Here is a 22341-nt window from a genome sequence, read left to right on the forward strand (position 1 = left end):
TTCTAGAAGAGTACCCATCCATAACCATGACTAATGATCAAAGAGGAGCACCAGTCTTTAATAATTGTGATTCTAGAACCATACCAGTCCTTAATCATGACTGGTCATAGAGGAGCACCAGTCACTAATACTTGTGATATTAGAAGAGTATCAGTCCTTAATTATGACAAATGATTACAGAGAAGTACCAGCCACTAGTAATTGTGTCTAGTTCTTAATTATGACTGATGGTCATAGTGGAACACCAGTCACTAATAACTGAGATTCTAGAATAGCACTGGTCCTTAATCATGACTGATGGTCATAGAGGAGCACCAGTATCTAATAACTGTGATTCTAGAAGACAGTCTTTAATCATGACTGAACACAGAGGAGTGGCAGGCACTAATAATTGTGATTCTAGAACAGTACCAGCCCTTAACCATGGCTGATCATAGAGGAGCGCAGGTTACTAATAATTGTGATTCTAGAATAATACTAGTCCTTAATTATGACTGATGATTATAGAGGAGTACCAGTCATTAAACGTGACTGATAATTATACATCAGTTCCAGTACTTAAGTACATTCAATAGATCACAGAGGACCACCAATCTGTAAACATGAGTGAAGACTGTAAATGAGTACCTGTCACTAGGCATATATGATGATCATAGAGTACCAGGTACTAAGCATATGCAAAGATCATAGAGTACCAGGTAGTAAGCATGTGTAATGATCAGAGAGTACCAGGTAGTAAGCATGAGTAATGACCAAGCAAGAGCAGCAGTCTGTAAGTATGACTGCTAACCATGGAGGAGTTCTGGTCATTAAACATTACTGATGATTATACAGTACCAGTCACTAAACAGTAGGTTCATAGGTTCATAGGTTCATACTAGGCTATCTGCCCTGGGGCAATTATAAGCCTAGCCCAATTCTGTATGGCTTACACCACCCCTTGATTTGAGCATACTGTGCCCTTTTTAAGGTTCAGTTTACTGTGCCTCTGTCTAATAGTGACACGGGAGTAATCCCTGGGACAAACCTACGATCCCCCATCCACTTATCGAGATTCTTCTTGAAGAGATTCAGTGAGGTGCTCTGCCTCACATGAACTGGAATTCTATTCCAGAGCGAAGGGAGCCTCTGGGTTATGAACCTGTCCCTCCAGCAAGTTCTATTTATTTCTGTGCTGAGGTTCAAGTCCCTCAAGCGTGTGGCTCTAAGGGATTTAGATTTACTGAGGTGGAGCATGTCCATTAATTCTGGATTTGACATAGCTTTGTATGTCAGGCATAGATCACCTCAAGTAGGCGGTATGCAACTGAGTAGAGCTGGAGTTTTTAACTGAGCAGCATATGGCATCTGTTTGAGACCCTTGATCCTCTTGGTGAGATACTTTTGGGGTCTTTCTAATTGCTGCAGGTGTCGGGTAAGGTACATCCCAAAAGGGCATTGTATTCTATGATGGGCCTGATGAGGGATGAATAAAGGCACGATTACCTCTCTTGATCTAGATGTGAAACCCTTCGTGATGAGGTGGGCTATGTAGAAGGTCTTTTTAACCACTTTGGCAATGTGGTTTTCAAAGGAGAGATTGCTATCAACTTGGGTCCCCAGGTCCCTAATAACTTTCTCTGTACTTAATGGGTTTCGTGATATGTGGTAATTTGTGGGCACATTGTTTTGCCAAAGGGTATGACTATACATTTTTGGCATTTAGCTTTAAACCATGGTGCTGGCACCAGTTATCTGTCTCTGTGAGACCTTTTTGAAGGATGTTTCTGTCAGCTGGAGAGTTGATTATGGTGCCCAGTTTGCAGTCGTCTGCGAACTTGGTGAGCCATAGTCCTCCCATGTTTGCCTGTACCTCGGAAAAGTATATACCGAACAAGAGTGGTCCCAGGACAGAACCCTGTGGGACGCCACTTGTGACCGGTTTTGAGTCTGACATGGCTCCAGCAACTCTCACTCTGTGGGTTCTGTCTTTGAGCCAGTTTGTGACCCATCTTGTGACATAGGGGTTTATATTTAAGCTGGATAGCTTATCTATGATGCCCGAGTGGGGTATTGTGTCAAATGCCTTTGCAACATCCAGATAGGCTGTGTGGACTACCTTCCCTTCATCTATGGCTTTGGTGACTGTTTCAAAGAAGTCAACCAGGTTCAAAAGGCAGGATCTGCCCTTGACAAAGCCGAACTGGGTAGGATCTAGTGTCTGTAGGTCCCCAATGTCTTTGTTTATGAGCTCCATGATGATCCTCTCCATAGCCTTGCAGACTAAGCTAGTCAGGCTTATGGGGCGATAGTTTCCAGGGTCCATAGAGGCTCCACCTTTGTGGAGTGGGACCACTGTTGCTGTACGCCATTCTGTGGGCACATATCCTGTAGTGAGGCTGAGATTGTATAGCTGTTTTATATGAGGGATTAGTTCCTCTTGTAGTTCATGTAGGAAGCAACCTGGGACGCCATCTGGTCCCATGGAAGCAGTGTTTTTTGCTTTGGAGAGGGCAGCCTTCACCTGAGCATCTGAGATGTTTGGGAGGCAGCCCTCTGCCGGGATAGATACTTGCTCTTTTGGGGGGGAGGGGTGGAGAAGTTTGCACTGAACCTGTCTGCCAGGATATTGGCAATGTCTGTGGGATGCCTTTAAAGCTGTATCAGTCACTAAGCATGGGTATTGCTTTTATACAAGTGCAGGTTAGGAAGTATTTGAAATATTCAAAGAGTAGCAGGGGTCATTTAGCATTGGTAAAAATTTCAGACAAGTTACTAAGTTACTACCAATAAACATGGATATTAATATCAGAGAGAGAAAAAAATAGCCCAGGCTCCTTACTACTATGTATGGTGAAACAAGGCATTAGTACCTTTGCTAATGTATGATGTATTCTGAATTTCATACTAGTTGTAGTGGCATCAACATCATCATCTTCATCATGATCATCACAGTGGCAGTTTTGCACTGCTGTATCAGTTCTAGTAAGGTCATATATGGAAAAGAATGAAATATTTAGGTAAATAGAATTCATGCCTGGAAGCAGAAAGAGGCAGACATAAAAAACATTGCTAACTAAAAAGTCAAAAGCTTGAAATGTAACCATGGTGAATCTTGTGCAGTCAAAGTATTTTCTCTTTGAATATGATGTTACGATCTCTACTGACACTGTGCGTATCACCTCAGTTACCACCTAACCCTTCAGCTCTATAACATACTGGATACGTTTCCCCAGAGTACTAGGTCCCTGAAGTAGCAATGTCAGTGAGGTATGCTAGGACTGAAGTCTTTGTGTGAAGGTGAAAGTATTCCCCTCCCTTTTCATTAATATTAGCTTACTTTTCTTATTTATCAGAAAATTAAGTTTTAAATTGTCAGCTTCAGAAAGAGTATGAGTTCAGTTTGTAGGCTTTATGGCAGGAAGATTTTGCGCATTTGCATTTATTTCTTCTAGTAAATCTTGTGACAAGTTTATACAGTTACCTCACTGATTATAAAATTAGAATGTTACAGCATTGTTTGTTACAATGCTTACCTCACTGATTATAGCATTAGAATGTTACACCAGTGTTTGTTACAATGTTTACCTCACTGATTATAGCATTAGAATGTTACACCAGTGTTTGTTACAATGTTTACCTCACTGATTATAACATTAGAATGTTACACCAGTGTTTGTTACAATGTTTACCTCACTGATTATAGCATTAGAATGTTACACCAGTGTTTGTTACAATGTTTACCTCACTGATTATAGCATTAGAATGTTACACCAGTGTTTGTTACAATGTTTACCTCACTGATTATAACATTAGAATGTTACACCAGTGTTTGTTACAATGTTTCCATTACTGATTATAACATTAGAATGTTACAGCATTGTTTGTTACAATGTTTACCTCACTGATTATAGCATTAGAATGTTACACCAGTGTTTGTTACAATGTTTACCTCACTGATTATAGCATTAGAATGTTACAGCATTGTTTGTTACAATGTTTACCTCACTGATTATAGCATTAGAATGTTACAGCATTGTTTGTTACAATGTTTCCATTACTGATTATAACATTAGAATGTTACAGCATTGTTTGTTACAATGTTTACCTCACTGATTATAGCATTAGAATGTTACAGCATTGTTTGTTACAATGTTTACGTTACTGATTATAGCATTAGAATGTTACAGCATTGTTTGTTACAATGTTTACCTCACTGATTATAGCATTAGAATGTTACAGCATTGTTTGTTATAATGTTTACGTTACTGATTATAGGATTAGAATGTTACAGCATTGTTTGTTACAATGTTTACCTCACTGATTATAACATTAGAATGTTACACCAGTATTTGTTACAATGTTTACCTCACTGATTATAGCATTAGAATGTTACAGCATTGTTTGTTACAATGTTTACGTTACTGATTATAGGATTAGAATGTTACAGCATTGTTTGTTACAATGTTTACCTCACTGATTATAGCATTAGAATGTTACAGCATTGTTTGTTACAATGTTTACGTTACTGATTATAGCATTAGAATGTTACAGCATTGTTTGTTACAATGTTTACCTCACTGATTATAGCATTAGAATGTTACAGCATTGTTTGTTACAATGTTTACGTTACTGATTATAGGATTAGAATGTTACAGCATTGTTTGTTACAATGTTTATGTTACTGATTATAACATTAGAATGTTACAGCATTGTTTGTTACAATGTTTACCTCACTGATTATAGCATTAGAATGTTACAGCATTGTTTGTTACAATGTTTATGTTACTGATTATAGGATTAGAATGTTACAGCATTGTTTGTTACAATGTTTACCTCACTGATTATAACATTAGAATGTTACAGCATTGTTTGTTACAATGTTTATGTTACTGATTATAGCATTAGAATGTTACAGCATTGTTTGTTACAATGTTTACCTCACTGATTATAGTATTAGAATGTTACAGCATTGTTTGTTACAATGTTTATGTTACTGATTATAGCATTAGAATGTTACAGCATTGTTTGTTACAATGTTTACCTCACTGATTATAGCATTAGAATGTTACAGCATTGTTTGTTACAATGTTTACCTCACTGATTATAGCATTAGAATGCTACAGCATTGTTTGTTACAATGTTTCCATTACTGATTATAACACTAGAATGTTACAGCATTGTTTGTTACAATGTTTACCTCACTGATTATAGCATTAGAATGTTACAGCATTGTTTGTTACAATGTTTACATTACTGATTATAGGATTAGAATGTTACAGCATTGTTTGTTACAATGTTTACCTCACTGATTATAGCATTAGAATGTTACAGCATTGTTTGTTACAATGTTTACGTTACTGATTATAGCATTAGAATGTTACAGCATTGTTTGTTACAATGTTTACCTCACTGATTATAGCATTAGAATGTTACAGCATTGTTTGTTACAATGTTTATGTTACTGATTATAGGATTAGAATGTTACAGCATTGTTTGTTACAATGTTTACCTCACTGATTATAACATTAGAATGTTACACCAGTGTTTGTTACTATGTTTACCTCACTGATTATAGCATTAGAATGTTACAGCATTGTTTGTTACAATGTTTACGTTACTGATTATAGGATTAGAATGTTACAGCATTGTTTGTTACAATGTTTACCTCACTGATTATAGCATTAGAATGTTACAGCATTGTTTGTTACAATGTTTACGTTACTGATTATAGCATTAGAATGTTACAGCATTGTTTGTTACAATGTTTACCTCACTGATTATAGCATTAGAATGTTACAGCATTGTTTGTTACAATGTTTATGTTACTGATTATAGCATTAAAATGTTACAGCATTGTTTGTTACAATGTTTACGTTACTGATTATAGCATTAGAATGTTACAGCATTGTTTGTTACAATGTTTACCTCACTGATTATAGCATTAGAATGTTACAGCATTGTTTGTTACAATGTTTCCATTACTGATTATAACACTAGAATGTTACAGCATTGTTTGTTACAATGTTTACCTCACTGATTATAGCATTAGAATGTTACAGCATTGTTTGTTACAATGTTTATGTTACTGATTATAGCATTAGAATGTTACAGCATTGTTTGTTACAATGTTTACCTAACTGATTATAGCATTAGAATGTTACAGCATTGCTTGTTACAATGTTTATGTTACTGATTATAACATTAGAATGTTACAGCATTGTTTGTTACAATGTTTACCTCACTGATTATAGCATTAGAATGTTACAGCATTGTTTGTTACAATGTTTATGTTACTGATTATAGGATTAGAATGTTACACCAGTGTAATGAAAAGTCATATAAATCCACAAAAACTTCCAATGGAGTAACCAATGCGTGAAGTAATCACAGTCACAAACAACTCATGTTAGAAATAAGATCCAAATAAACTTTTATTTCAATGTTTATGTTACTGATTATAACATACTATTATATTATTGTTTGTTTTGAGACAGTTTTTACCTCACTGATTATAGCATTAGAATGTTGCTTAATTGATTTTTTATTTTCATTGTTTGGAGTGTATTTAAAAGTGGAAATGGCTGCCATGTTGTAGATAATGTTTACCTCACTGATTATAACATTAGAATGTTATATGGTTTGTCAATGAATGTCACCTACTGATTATAGCATTAGAATGTTACAGCATTGTTTGTTACAATGTTTACCTCACTGATTATAGCATTAGAATGTTACAGCATTGCTTGTTACAATGTTTATGTTACTGATTATAACATTAGAATGTTACAGCATTGTTTGTTACAATGTTTACATTACTGATTATAGCATTAGAATGTTACAGCATTGTTTGTTACAATGTTTACCTCACTGATTATAGCATTAGAATGTTACAGCATTGTTTGTTACAATGTTTATAATGCTTTTATACTGAATTCTAAACAGTATCTCCTTTTTTTCCTTTATTTATTCATCTGTTTACAGAGCTGTAACCATTAGCTTAAGAATTCTTGCAAATATTCTTGTTCTCCTGTCACTTGCTGGAAGTATTTATATTATTTACTTTGTTGTTGATCGATCCCAGAAGTTAGAAAGTTCAAAGAAAGAATTAACACTTTGGGAAAAGAATGAGGTATGTAATTATTTTATTTTTGCTTGTATTAACTGAGTGATTTCATGTCATCAGACTGTATCATTCTCAGGTGAAGTCCATCACAATGATTATAATGAAAAGAGAAAATGGAACGTATGATAGGGATATTATATGTAAGAAACAGAATACCAATTAACTGTATTAACAAAACAAAAGCAGATATGAGGTTTATACAAAACAGAAACGTGTGCAGTATATGCATCAGGATCATAAATATCTCAAGTGACAATATAAAATAAGGAATAACAGTAGTCAGTGGTAATACCGTTAAAAGTTAATGCAGTCCTGTTGTCTCAGTGACTTATCACGTAACACACTTGAATTTAATACTGGAAAATCAGAGTTACTGTGAGTTCTTTTCCTATACATTTAGGCAAATTTTCTTCCCATTATTAACAGTATATTACAGCATAAATGGGGTTATTGCATGCCTAACTGTGCTACCTTTCAGATGAGACAAGCTAACATCCATCTACCTGATGAAATTATAGCTCAAGTGGATGTAAAAGAATCCAAAGCAATAAGCAGTTAAATGTTTTATTTCAACTAGAACACAAGAATATTCTGCAAGTATTCATAGCTCACCTTAGATATAAAACATTGTATATTGTGTACTCATCTGCAGAAAATCCATTTTTCATGATATATCATAAAATAATGTACTGAATTCTGGACTGTACAAAAAACATGTATTCAATTTCACATTTCAGATTTGTCCAAACCATCTGAACTTTTAACTCAATAATAAATGAACGTCTCCTCCAGTGATTATGAGATGCAATACAAAACCTGAAGAAAACATTTTTAAATATTCCCCAAAATGCTGCACTAGCTAACATTTATTACAGTAGCTCATACAAATTGTAGTAGCCAGCATGCCTTGCACTACCTCAAACTCATTGCGCCAGTTTACACTCACTAACTGACATTTATTGTTCTAGCTCACAATCTTTGCACTAACTCACATTCATTACACTAAATCACGTTCATTGTACTAACTAACATTCATTGCACTGGATCACATTCATTATACTAACACTCACTGCACTAGATGCATTCCACTAAATCACATTCATTGTACTAGCTCACATTCACTGCACTAGCTCATACTATTTGCATTAGCTCACATTCAGTGCACTAACTCACTCATTACACTAGCTCACATTAATTGTACTAGCTCACATTTATTGTACTAGTTCACACAGTCCACTAACTGACATTCTTTGCATTAAATCAATGTCATTGCACAAGCTCACACTCATTCCACTGACTGACATTTGTTGCACTATCTCACACATATCACACTTGCTCACACTCGTTGCACTAGCTCACAGTCATTCCACTGACTGACATTTGTTGCACTATCTGACACATATCACACTTGCTCACACTCGTTGCACTAGCTCACACTCATTCCACTGACTGACATTTGTTGCACTATCTCACACATATCACACTTGCTCACACTCGTTGCACTAGCTCACATTCATTTCTACTTCTCAGCTGCTCTTTGGCTCTCCTTACATCTCCACAGACATATGTTCTTCTTTCATCCTACTGCCCATTTTCTTAAGCCTTAACCTGTCTTTTCATCACATCCCTATCTTCACTTTATTTCTTAAACAGCTGTACTCTGATCAACCTTCTAACCCAACAGTGTACTCCCCCAGAACATCCTGTCTCTATTCTACACCCCACATTACTACCCTTTTGCTTATATCAGCCAGTCTTTATCCTAACTGATCTATCATCAGTGGTTTTCTATCATCATGAACTTAATAAAACCTATCAGCTCTATCTCTACCCTTATTACCTGTACTAACCCTAACCCTGCACATGACCTCCTATCACTCCTATCATCTCTATCTCCTTATTACCTTTACTAACCCTAACCCTGCATATGACCTCCTATCACTCCTATCAGCTCTATCTCCTTATTACCTGTACTAACCCTAACCCTGCACATGACCTCCTATCACTCCTATCATCTCTATCTCTTTATTACCTTTACTAACCCTAACCCTGCATATGACCTCCTATCACTCCTATCATCTCTATCTCCTTATTACCTTTACTAACCCTAACCCTGCATATGACCTCCTATCACTCCTATCAGCTCTATCACCTTATTACCTGTACTAACCCTAACCCTGCACATGACCTCCTATCACTCCTATCATCTCTATCTCACCTTTATTACCTTTACTAACCCTAACCCTGCACATGACCTCCTATCACTCCTATCATCTCTATCTCACCTTTATTACCTTTACTAACCCTAACCCTGCATATGACCTCCTATCACTCCTATCATCTCTTTCTCTACCACTCTCTGCCTACCACACACTCACTGTAGCACTAGGGACAATGTCCACATCTCCCCTCAGTTATTCAGTACTTACGTGTCACTTTATTTCTCTTTCAAATACTTTCACTCCTGTAGGTCATCCCATTCCTTTATTAAACAGAACAAACTTTTCTCCAAACTGAAATTCCTAGCACACCACTAACTTGCCCTTATTAAACTCCAATCTGATATACACCTAAACCCAGGCCCCTCTCACTCAACTACCTCTACCTCATTAGAGCCCCCTAAATCCCCCTTACATAACCCATTACTAAAAAGCTGCAGCTCTGACCTACTTGTACTACATTTCAATCTTAGAAGCCGTCTCAGTAAAGTTCTGGAATTTCATGCTGCACTAGCCATAATTACTGAAACCTGCTCAAGCCACACATAAAAAATGAGGACTTGCTTCATCCTGGCTACAGTCTCATCAGACAAGACAGATTATCCAGACGTGGTGGTAGTATTGCTATAATGTTTAAGGAATGTCTAAATCTAGTTCAGGGCCTTCTCCACTTTTTCTCATGAAACTATAATACTCAGAGACTTTCATCTTGACTGGTTTACCTGTTCCTCCAACACCACTACCAACTTAATAGACCTATATGATGACTTCACTCAAAATACCTCACAACCAACACGTATTGACAAAATTACCAACAAGCATTTTTTACTTGACTGGATCTTAAGAAATAAATCCAAAAACAGTGACATTACAGGATGCTTCCCTGATTCCCTATGTGACCACTGCCCAACCTATCCAATTAAAAAACACACCCAGAGTATCAACAAGTTCACTTATCAATATGTCCGCAATAAAAAACAACCCCCTCTCTCTATTCAACACCCTGCTCTGTGAACATGACTGGTCACCTCTAAAAACCCTACAATTGGATCTTGCAGTACAGTACTTCAATAACACCTTCCTGCAAATACTCAGTAACCTTGCTCCAATCAGAAAAATTCGTACTAGGTCCAAACAACTTCCCTATCTATCCTAAGAAAACTATTCATCTGCTTAAACAACGGGACAAGGCATGGACTCTTTACCTCAAAAACAAAAATACTATCAGTCAGGCCTCTTACCAACACCTCAGAAATCTTGCTAAAAAGCAAACAAAAGAAGACAAAAAAAACTATTTCCAATCATGCCAACTAAAATACCACAACAATCTCCAAATATTCTGGCAAACAATCAATCTGCTTCTTAACCCTGGAAAATCAACCACCGCAGCACCAACAACTAACTCCCCTACAGACTGCATAGCCACCCAATTCAACACCCACTTCATCTCTTCTATTACCTCATTACTTAGCAATACTTCCAATTCTACACTCCCCCCTCCCCGTAGACCCCAATTATTCTCTGTTCTCTCTTAGACCAATTCAAACCAAGTACATACAACATCTCCTTACTAAAATAAAATGTTGCACTCTTGGTGCAGATCAGTTACCAGGTGAATTCCTAAAATTGCTGCTCCATCCATAGCCTACCCTATATCCCTTCTTATCAACCACTCTATCTCCGAACGTTCCACTTCTTTGGAAAATATCCCATATAATTCCCCTACATAAAGGAGGCCCCGCTACTGACCTTTCCAACTATAGACCCATAGCTATTCTGTCCCCACTTGCCAAACTCTTAGACAAATGTCTGCATAAACAAATATTAGACTACATCCTGCAAAATAACCTATTATCCAATACCTAACATGGCTTTCACCCCAAACATAGTACTAACACAGTGCTCATAAGTTTTACCAATACTGTTAATAACCTTAAAAACAAACACCACCTTGTCTCAGCTACAGTCCTTGATATGTCAAAAGAATTTTACACGGTATCTTATCAAATTCTCCTCAACAAACCTGCCACTCTTAATTTCAGCACTGAAACCTTTTGCTGATTTTACAGTTATCTCTTTAACTGTAAACAAGCCACCTTACGGGAAGATAATCTTTCCTCCCTATTACCCATTAGTGTTGGTGTCCCACTAGGATCTACCCTGGCCCCACTCCTCTTTATTATTTTTACAAATGATCTTTATTCTGCAGTTGAACCTGTCACCATCATTCAATATGCAGACGATGCTTCCCTTATCTGCTCTGCTCACTCCAAGAGAAAACTCACGCTGCCCTCCTTAGCATTGAAAAGTACCTATCACATCCCCAACTCATTTTAAACCTGAACAAAACCAAACGTATGGTATTCTCTAATTCCTCCAAAAAAATCCCAACATATCTAGCTATCTTTGCTTCAAATGGCACTATAATTGAACCTGTTAAGCACACTAAACTCCTTGGTGTTACCCTAGACAGCAGCTTAAAATTTGACAGACATATTGCTCTAACAATAGAAAAGTTTATATAAAACTTGGTGCACTGTATAGAGCTAAACCATTTCTAACCAATTATGGCAGAATATCCACAGCTAGGACTCACCTCCTATCCACCCTTCTCTACTGCTCAAAAGATTTTACAAACCGTCAAAAATCAGAGTTAAATAACATTGGATCCTGCTATAATAAAATAGCTAAATTTGCTGCAAACCTCCCTCGTAGAACCCATCACTGTACTGCCCTACATCAACTCAACTGGGTCAAACTCCCTAGCTTACACACCCTCAACCAGTTAATAGTAGCCCACTGTGTTGTCTATAAGTCTGACTACTGTCCAGTCCTATCTGACCTAGTTCAGCCTTATTCTAACCTTTCCTCACTGAAGTCAGCATACGATAGCTAAATAATTACATGAACATCAGACAAAAACTTCTGTGCCTCAGTTTACTTCTTCTCATCAGTCTTCAATACTGTCCCCACAGGTACTCAGTGACTGCCTCAATGGAGTCCTCAAACAGTTCCTCACTGCTAATGTCTTACCAGTGGTCTATTACCATGTCACCCCTCCTCCCACAACTCTTCACTGCCAATGGCCTATCAGCGCTCTCTTACCATGGCACTTCTCCTTTTACAACTCCTCACTGCCAATAACCTACTAGCGCTTTGTTACCATGCCACCTCTCCTTCCACAACTCCTCACTGCCAATAACCTACTAGCACTCTGTTACCATGGCACCTCTACTCTCAGAGCTCTTCACTGTCAGTGCCCTACCAGCACTCTGCTACCATGTCACCTCTCCTCCCACAACTCCTCACTGCCAATAACCTACCAGCGCTCTGTTACCATGTCACCTCTCCTTCCACAGCTCCTCACTACCAATATCCTGCCAGCCCTCTGTTACCATGGCACCTCTCCTCCCACAATTCCTCACTGCCAGTTCCCTACCAGCTCTCTATTATCATGGCACCTCTTCTAAGTAGCTCAGTAGCATAGGGGAATTTCCACTAGTTAGTGTGAATACCATCTTGGGTCTCTAATGAAAATAGTCCATAGGCCTAGTGAGACTAATCATGACAAAAAAATACACAAAAGAGTTTTAATGTAACCAAAGTTAATGATTGCGAATGCTGTTGCTTAAATAAGATGTCTTATATAAGATGTCTAGTAAGGTGACAACAGAGACAATAGGTCATCTCACAGCAGCATGTGGTCGGTAATGGTGACTAAATAACCTGTCACAGTAATGCAGAACATGGACAAAGACAAGACAGAAGTGAAAGCAGACTAGTGTTAAGAAGAGACCAGCAACGCAGATCTGAATGACCAGCAACGCGGATCTGAATGACTATGAGTAGTGTCTCCTCTGCATAGATTAATTCATCAATCATGTCGTACTTTTGTCATCACATTTCTAGTTTAACTGGCTTCATCTTGACAGGATTTGCACATACAAGATTGTCATACATTAACATGTGGGTAACCTTACAACTTGAAATACAAGGGGAGACGAGACAGTCTCCGTAGGAGCCCAGACTTATACTGAATCCTGCAAGGTTTGGTGCAGCTGGGGTTTTGAAGGTCAGTTCAGTAAAGACTATAATTACAGGGCAGGATTTGTAATTATGGAGTTATAACAGCTCCCACAATTCATTGCCACAAATTAGAATTTGCATCATTTCGGTTTTGTGGGGTAGTATTTACATATAATGCTCAGACTTCCTATTTCCAAGTCATGAGGCTGATAGTATAGTACTGTATCCCAGCACTCTTTGTTGTAGGTACTGTTGTGGTACCTTGATGGAAAGGACAACTCCTAAAATGCCAAGCTGTAGTCTTGTACAAATTCACTGTAAATATATTTAAATAGCATGGCTGATTTAACTGTAAAAAAATTACAACAGATGTGGACTGAGCAAGCAGAAGGTTATTTATATGCCAAACATCTCCATATTTCTTTTAAAGTTCAAAAGTTAAAAAAAAAAATCAGGTTAAAAATCAAAAAGAAAGGAAGGCTTTCTTCTGCTTATTTTATTACTGAATGCTTGACGCATGTATAGTTCATTGTATGTTAATAATTTTTAGATTCATACTAAGCATTAAATAATTGTATTATTTATTAAATGCCTAACCAATAACCAGTGACTGAAGGGGAGAATCATACCTTGTATCTGGGTGGTAAGTATCTTAACCATTATGTCAACCCCCCCAAACTTGTATTTGTTTATTTATTCATTTCGCATTTGTTTACTGGGAAAGTCCAACTGGGCAACTGGGCAGTACCCATTTTCAGTGGAGGTCCGGGGAGAAAAGTTTCACATAGTAAGAAATACAATGCAATAAAAGTGTGTTGACAAGGTAATAAAATTCAATTGCATAACATAACACAAAAAGTTCCACAATAGTAAGAAAAATACTTACATTAACATTTCATAGACAGAATAATATAAAATTATACAAGAACATGGTTTACTAGTCAAGATATGAGGATATAATACAATGGTTAGAAGTAGGTCAAATGGACCGTGTAATAACATTTTGGTGTGAGAATAGCACAGTGATCAGGGTTGGGACAGCATCAGATGGAAAGTGAAATACTACAAGAGAATTTACTACAAAGAGTGTTTACACATAGCCAAGAAAAGCATAGTTTCCAGAATGTATTTATAGATGGCTAATATGAGAATGAACTTTATAGAAAGATGTTTTGTGGAAAGCTTTATCAACTGAAACTTGTGTAGGTGAAGCTAAAGATTGGGAGGGAGAGAAGTGAGCACTCCTGGCCATGTGTAAGCAAAATAATTTTTAAGTAGTTTTTTTGAATTGCGTTGGGTTGATGGTGGTTCTAATGGTATGAGGTAGTAAATTCCAGGATTTAGCTATAAGTAAGCTATACAACAGAAGGAAGAAGCTACTACATGACAGAGCAAAATTCCAAAAAGGGAAGGCATCTCTGATCAGTATTAGCAAGAAACTTCGATCCCTCATAAAATCATCAAAGGCCAGTTTCAAAAAAAAAATTGCCCTAGACACTAAAGATAATCACAAGGCCTTCTTTAGTTATGTCAGAAACATGGGCAGAAACTCCCAGATATGCTCTGAATTGTTGCATAATGGTACAAAATATACTGAACCTACAGACATAGCCAACATCCTGGCAGACAGATTCAGAGCAAACTTCTCCCCCCCCTCCCCCCCAAAGGAGCAAATGCCTATCCCAACTGAATGTAACCTCCCTGACATCACAGATGCACAGGTGAAAGCTGTCCTCTCCAAAGCAAAAAACACAGCATCTATGGGACCGGACGGTGTCCCAGGCTGTGTCTTACACACGCTCCAAGAAGAACTGAACCCTCACATTAAGTCACTGTTCAAACTTAGCCTTACTACAGGATATGTACCCAAAGAATGGTGTACAGCTACAGTGGTCCCACTCCACAAAGGTGGTGCCACAATGGACCCCGGAAATTGTCGCCCCATAAGCCTGACTAGTCTGGTCTGTAAAACTATGGAGCATATTATCATGGAACTCATAAACAAAGACATTGGGAGCCTCCAGACACTGGACCCTACCCAATTCGGCTTTGTTAAGGGCAGATCTTGCCTCTTAAACCTAGTTGATTTCTTTGAAACAGTTACCAAAGCCATAGATGAGGGCAAGGTAGTCCACACAGCCTACCTGGACCTCGCAAAAGCCTTTGACACAATACCCCACTTGGGCATCATAAATAAGCTTACCAGCTTAAATATCAACCCCTATATCACAAGATGGGTTGCAAACTGGCTCAGAGATAGAACCCACATGGTCAGAATCGCAGGTGCCATGTCCGAATCCAAACCAGTTACAAGTGGAGTCCCACAGGGCTCAGTTCTGGGACCTCTCTTGTTTGGTATATCCTTCTCTGAGGTTCAGGCTAACACGGGGGGATTATGGCTGACAAAGTTCGCAGATGACTGCAAACTGGGGGCCATAATCGAATCTCCAGCTGACACAAATATCCTCCAAAAGAGTCTTACAGAGACGGATGCTTGGTGCCAGAGCCACGGCCTCAAGCTAAATGCTAAAAAGTGCATAGTCATCCCCTTTGGGAAAAACAAGGTGCCCACAAATTACCACATAGGTGGTAATCCATTAAGTACGGAAGAAGTAATTAGAGATTTGGGGACCAACGTAGATAGTAATCTCTCCTTTGATAATCACGTTGCCAAAGTGGTTAGAAAGACCTTCTATATAGCCCACCTTATCATGAAAGGGTTCGCATCTAGATCAAGAGAGGTCATTGTGCCCTCTACTGCCACTCATCAGGCCCATAATTGAATACAATGCCCCTTTTGGGATGTACCTTACCCGACACCTGCAGCAACTGGAGAGACCCCAAAAGTACCTCACCAAGAGGATCATGGGCTACAAACACATGTCCTATGCAGCTCGACTAAAGAAACTCCAGCTCTACTCAGTTGCTTACCACCTACTCAGAGGTGATCTATGCCTGACGTACAAAGCCATGTCAAACCAAGAATTAATGGACATGCTCCACCTCAAAAAATCCAAGTCCCTTAGAGCTACATGCTCCAGGGACCTAAACCTCAGCACAAAAATAAATAGGACATGCTGGAGGGACAGAGTCATTTCCCAAAGGCTCCCCTCACTCTGGAATAGAATCCCAATTTGTGTTAGACATAGCCCCTCGCTGACCCTCTTCGAGTGATGTTTGGACGAGTGGATGGGAAATCGCAAATTCACCCCTGGGATCTCTCCTGTGTCCCTTTTAGACAAAGGCACAGTAAACTAATCTTAAAAGGGTACCTTCTGTGACCTACTTTACAGAGGCACAGTAGGCTAATCTAATAGGGAGGCAGAAGCCAAATACACTCTGGCTAGGCTTATAAATGCTCTAGGGCAGATAGCCTAGTATCTACCTATGAACCTATGAACCTATGAGTCTCCAGCAGTATGTGTTGCTTTTATAACTTGTATTAATGCTTTATTTGTAGCACTCAGTGAGCACTGGTTGGAGTATGGATGAAGTACTGTATATCCTGGAGAGCAGGAGTTTTCTCAGGCAGATAGAGTAATCTGTGGGTTGGTGAGCTGAGTATGGCAAGGAGGTGAGGTAATTCTAGCCATGAAAGTTTCCTAAGATTGAGGCAATGGTGTGTTCTGTATGGAGACCCTGTAGCAAAATTTGCTATTTTGTTATACCATGATTCTAATTTCTCTATGTTAGACTTCTTTAAGTTTGTGAAAGTTGGTGAGGTGTAGAGGAGAGTTGATAGTGGATGGGTCCTTACAGTGGTTTCTCTAAAGCTGTCTGTTAGGAGATTTTTGTTTTTGTATAGGCTTCCCAGTTTTTTGGGAACTTTTTTAATTGTTTGGGATATATGTAAGTCGAATCTCAGCCTGTTGTCAGTTATAACTCCTAGCAGTTTTGTTTGGGATTCGGGGCTAATTTTAATATTGTTCCTCGCAGTGATATAGAAGTTGGGAGGGAGTTCTGAGGCTCTGGTAGGTTGAAAGATCATAAGTTTAGTTTTGTTGGTGTTTTCCATTTCATTTTTTCTGGTTCATTCAGTGAATTATTTATTAGTCACAAATGAAATGGCTTCTTCTAAAGTAGCCTAAGCTTTTTGTCTTTCAGCTGGACACAAAATATGCACTTTGTGCCCTTTTTCTTTGCTTCTTTTATGAATGAAATAGAGGTTCTCCTTTTCTCTGTTACTGTGGTAGAATAGGTACTATCTTGTAACATTGTTATTATCTTGTAACATTGGTATTATCTTGTAACATTGTTACCTTGCTATGTGGGAGAATATGACCAGACAGTTCTTAATATCAGCTTTTTATCTTTATGAAAAAACTTTTTTCTACAATACACCCTAGTGGCGCTCATTTCTTGCATGGTGGCTTTATACACCAGGAGAAACTTTCATACAGATTTAAGATTTCTGGAAAACAGATGTTCAAAAAAAATACATTGTTTCTTTCCATCATTTCTGGTATTCCATAATTTTTTTATAATGTTCTTCTGCTCTCTAGTCTAAAAATAAATTATTTTCTCTAAAAGCCATGCATTCTGTTTTAAAAGAAATTCTGTCAGAATGTTTCTGATTCTCCCTTCCTCGTTATTCAATATGTTATCTATGCTAATATCCTGTACCAAATGGTCTCTTGTGGTCAATGTACTACCTCAGTAAATAAATTTAAATTTATTTGCATAACCTAGCAGATGTATTACAGTCATGTGTAATTTGAATATATGCCTTTATTTATATTTTTCCATTGATTTATTGCATTCACATGTAATTAAAATATATGCCTTTATTTATATTTTTCCATTGATTTATTGCATTCACATGTAATTTAAATATATGCCTTTAATTATTTCTATTTTTCCATGATTGTAATTATTTTTCACTACTGTTTTATTATTTTCTTTAAATGTAATAGTTCTGCTCATAATTCTTTGTTATGTGTATTAATATTTTTCTTTGTATGTAATTATTATGGAGCTTGTCTCCCTGGGCCTCCACTGAAAATGGGCTCCTTCTAGGCCCAGTGGACTTTCCTGGTTAACAAATGCAATAAATAAATAAATTTACATTCATTAATGGCTTTAATAATTATCTATGTAGTTGGTATCACTTTAAGTGGATCTAGTATGACTCAGCTTGGGATGAGATGGCTGACAAGCCTTCCTGCTTTGCCAGGGATGTCCTTCACCTCTCTTACCAAGGCTTTCATATTCTGACTAAAGCCTTTACTGTCTCCATAGTGCCATCTTTTAGGCAGAGTCCATCTGATGGATATTCCAACCTAGTAAATTCTAATCTGGAACACATTAAAGTGGTTCTGCTCAATGCTAGGAGTCATGGTTTCAGTGCAATGAAAACACTCCCTCTATTCCAGGGTATAATGCCTATCATATCTTCAGACCATCTGGCAATTGTTCGGGAGTAACAGCATTTGTCAAGTATATCATCACTTCTCAAGAGATTCCTTGGGACATCACATGTGACCTCCTAGAAGTGCAGATCACCCTAAACAAGACTAATTACCAATTCATTTCTAGCTATAGAACACCCTGTGTGTCCCCATCTGACCACAATAGCTGAAGTTACCATTAAGCCCAAGGCCTCTCTAATGGGGACTTCAACTATCCATCAATTAACTGGCTGATCTACACTGCCCATGGCTGGCACAACCAGTGTGTCATTGAAATTATAAATGCTAACTCTCTTTCACATATAGTTAACCTTCCTGCTAGGGACCGAATACCCTGGATGTAGTCCACACAAATATGGCCACTTCTTGCACAGCCCCATATGTATTACCATGTCTTGTTAAATCAGACCTTAATTTAGTGACTTTTTCCTTTAAAACTGGTGGCGCTTCCCCATAAATATCTTTGTATTTAGTGACCTCTCAAAAGCAAGCTTTCTTCAATTACTTGATGATTTAAATAAATTCTGCTATAATCTTCCTTTGAAGGATCATTTTACTAAAGCCGCTCGCTATGCCTCTGATTCTACTCCCACTTAAATAGTTGTATTGATGAGGCGGTCATTATCCACAACAAATATAATGAGAAGTTTAAAAACAAACCCCTGTGGTGAAATATTCATATAAATAAATTATATAACAAGTGAAAGAATTTGCTTAATGCTTATAAGATGTCTCAGTCTATCTGCCTTAAAGGGCACACTTAAGCAAACTAACAAATGGCTTAAGGGAAACATTAGAAAACTCAAAGCTGAGTGTGAACTTAAAATAGCCACTAAAGCCAAAAATAACTTCAAATCTTTCTTTAAGTATGTCAAGAAGTTAAGAACTAACACCCGACAGTTTTCATAGCTATTTCACAGTATTACTGCACTCTCTGACCCAATGGAAATAGTTAGTATCCTAGCTAACACATTTAGTGCAAATATTAATCTGCCCAGTTATAGCCAACAGGTTCCACAATCCCAGACACCCCTTCAGTTACCATGGAGCAAGTTCTCTCATCCCTTTCAAAATCTAAGAATACTTCCTTCATGGGCCCTAACAACGTACCAGGTTACCTAATTATCAGTGCCAAATATGGCCTTTCTGACCCCCTACTTAAATTCTTTAATCTAAGCCTCTCCACTGACATTCCTGAAGCCTGGAAAGCAGATATTGTAATGCCAGTACACAACAGTGTCCCAACCACAGATGCTGTTAACTATAGCCAATTAGTCTTACTAGCATCACATGAAAAGCTTTGGAGCACACTATCACAAAATTCATTAATGTGGAAATTGAAGATCTTTTAATCTTGGACCTACATCGATTTGGGTCTATCAAATGAAAGTCCTGCCTCTTAAACCTCATTATTATATATATTTTTTGAAACTACCTGAAGCAGTGGATAGTGGTTATGCAGTGCATACAGCATATCTAGACCTGGCCAGGGCTTTTGACACTATTCCCCTTGCAGGCATTATTAATATACTTCTAAAGTAAGTATAAATCCTTAGAAGTAGGTGCCATAGGGCTCAATTTTGGGCTGTCTCCTATTTGGCATATTTTTCTCATACCTTCAGGTCAACACTTCTGGTCTATGGTTAACTAAGTTTGCAGATGACTGTAAATTGGGTCTTGTTATTCGATCTTCACATTAACTCACAATTGCTCCAACACAACTTAGACCACGTTAACAATTGGTCCCAAATTAAATGTAAAAAAACATAGCGTAGTTAATTTTGGTAAACAAAACAGTCTCTCACAGTATAGGAGATGGACCCCTCCAATCAGACACTGTGTAAGAGATCCGGATACTATTGTTGATAATTCCTTATCATTTGACCATCATGTCTCCACAGTAGTTCAGAAAGCGTTTTATCTGGTGCATCTAATTTCCAAGGACATCTCCACAACATTCAAAGAAGTCTTAATTCTCCTTTACTCATATTGTATCATACCTATTACTGAATATAATGCACCTTTTGGCATATATTTAGCTAAACATATCAGAAAACATAAGATTCCTCACAGATTCATAAATAAAAAGATCAGTGGCCTTAAAAATCTTACTTATCAGGAGAGACAGGCAACCCTTTCTCTGTACTCAGTCTCTTACAGACTCCTCCATGGAGATCTATGTCTAGCCTTTTGTGCCATGAAAATCCAACCCACTTTGATCTCTTATTCCATCACAGAACTAAAAGTACATCAAATACTCGGTTAAGGGAGCTAAAGCTTCATCAGCAGATAATTAAGATACATTGGTATGATAGATTCATATCCAAACATATCCCTCACCTCTGGAACAAACTTCCACTGCATGTCAAGCAGAGTAACACCTTCAAGGTGAACCTGGATAACTGGATGGGCAGCCTCAAATTCTCGAGGTAAAAGGGAGATTTTGCATAATTTTTTTGGCTAGACTTGAAAGGGTTTGCTGAATGATTGCCTAGTACTTACCTATGAATCTATAAGTATTTGTTTGAGAATCCTGCTTCGACATTATCTGTTTGAGTACTTTAATATGTTTGTTATGGTCTTCTTTTACCACACCTATATATTAACTGTTTTGTTTATTTTCAAATATAGTTCCTGTATAGTAGAAATTAGATATGATAGCTCTTCCTTCTTAGATTGTTACTCTTTAAATCTTCACCAACTAAATTTGACAGGAAGTTATAATATCTAGAATTGTATATTTAACTTAATTAAAGAATTTTTAACTTCGGATACTTGGAACTGGTATTACAATTGTTTAGCTCCAAAAACTGTGTCAAAATTGCCTCAAAATATAGACCAAACTTTAAGTGCTGTTAACAGTTAGCTGTCTTGGCTATCTTTCTAAGAAGCCACTGATGTTACAGTAAATATTCAGCAACTACCTAATTTAAATACCACAAGAAATGACCAAATAATATTCTCTAAGTTGTTTATTTAAGCAGTGTGTCACATTGGAGTATGAGCTATGAGGGTCTGTATCATCTGAGTGAACACTTAATTTAGTGAATTGCTATTTGTCAAACTGAATTAAGTGAAAGCTTTATTAAGCTAACACTTGCTTAAGCGAAAAGTTTCCCAGAGGAAAAAAAAAATAGTTGCCCACCCACTGATTGTAACAAACAAAACAAACATTAAAACTCTGCAAAGTAGGGGACTCTGTCCCCACACCCCCCAGTGTGGGGGCTGTGCCCCATACCCCCCTAACTAAATATACCATCTCTGACATTGCACTACCGTGAGGAAAAAGGCAAACTCCCAATGATGGCCAACTAGCCAGCCATCTTTGATGATTTGCCATTTTCCCCACTGTAGTGTGATCTCGGAGTTGGTATATTTATTGGAGGGTGGAGAGGGTATAGCCCCCTCCCCCCAGAATGGGTTCATTTCGTGATTTTTTTTTTTTGTGCAGTTCACTGGGTTGGTAAACTGTTTTTAAACCCAGGGAAAGTTTTCACTAAAGCAAGCATGCACTTATTCGAGCTTTCCCTTAATTCAGCTCGACAAATAGTGATTCGCTCAATTAAGCATTTGTTCAAATGAT

The 22341-nt window shown here is 37.7% G+C and overlaps 1 protein-coding gene across 1 annotated transcript in view; it reads left to right on the forward strand.

The window, feature by feature from the left end:
* Window positions 1-22341, forward strand: part of TMC3 (transmembrane channel like 3) — a 1325854-nt gene that overhangs the window by 473913 nt on the left and 829600 nt on the right. Inside the window, exon 10 of the mRNA XM_044067925.1 lies at window positions 6964-7111. Coding sequence (XP_043923860.1) covers window positions 6964-7111 — 148 coding nt within the window. The remainder of the gene's footprint in view (window positions 1-6963; window positions 7112-22341) is intronic.

Source organism: Protopterus annectens, chromosome 3.part1 (genome assembly GCF_019279795.1).
Source record: "Protopterus annectens isolate FY-2018-M chromosome 3.part1, PAN1.0, whole genome shotgun sequence".
Taxonomy (NCBI): Eukaryota; Metazoa; Chordata; order Ceratodontiformes; family Protopteridae; genus Protopterus; species Protopterus annectens.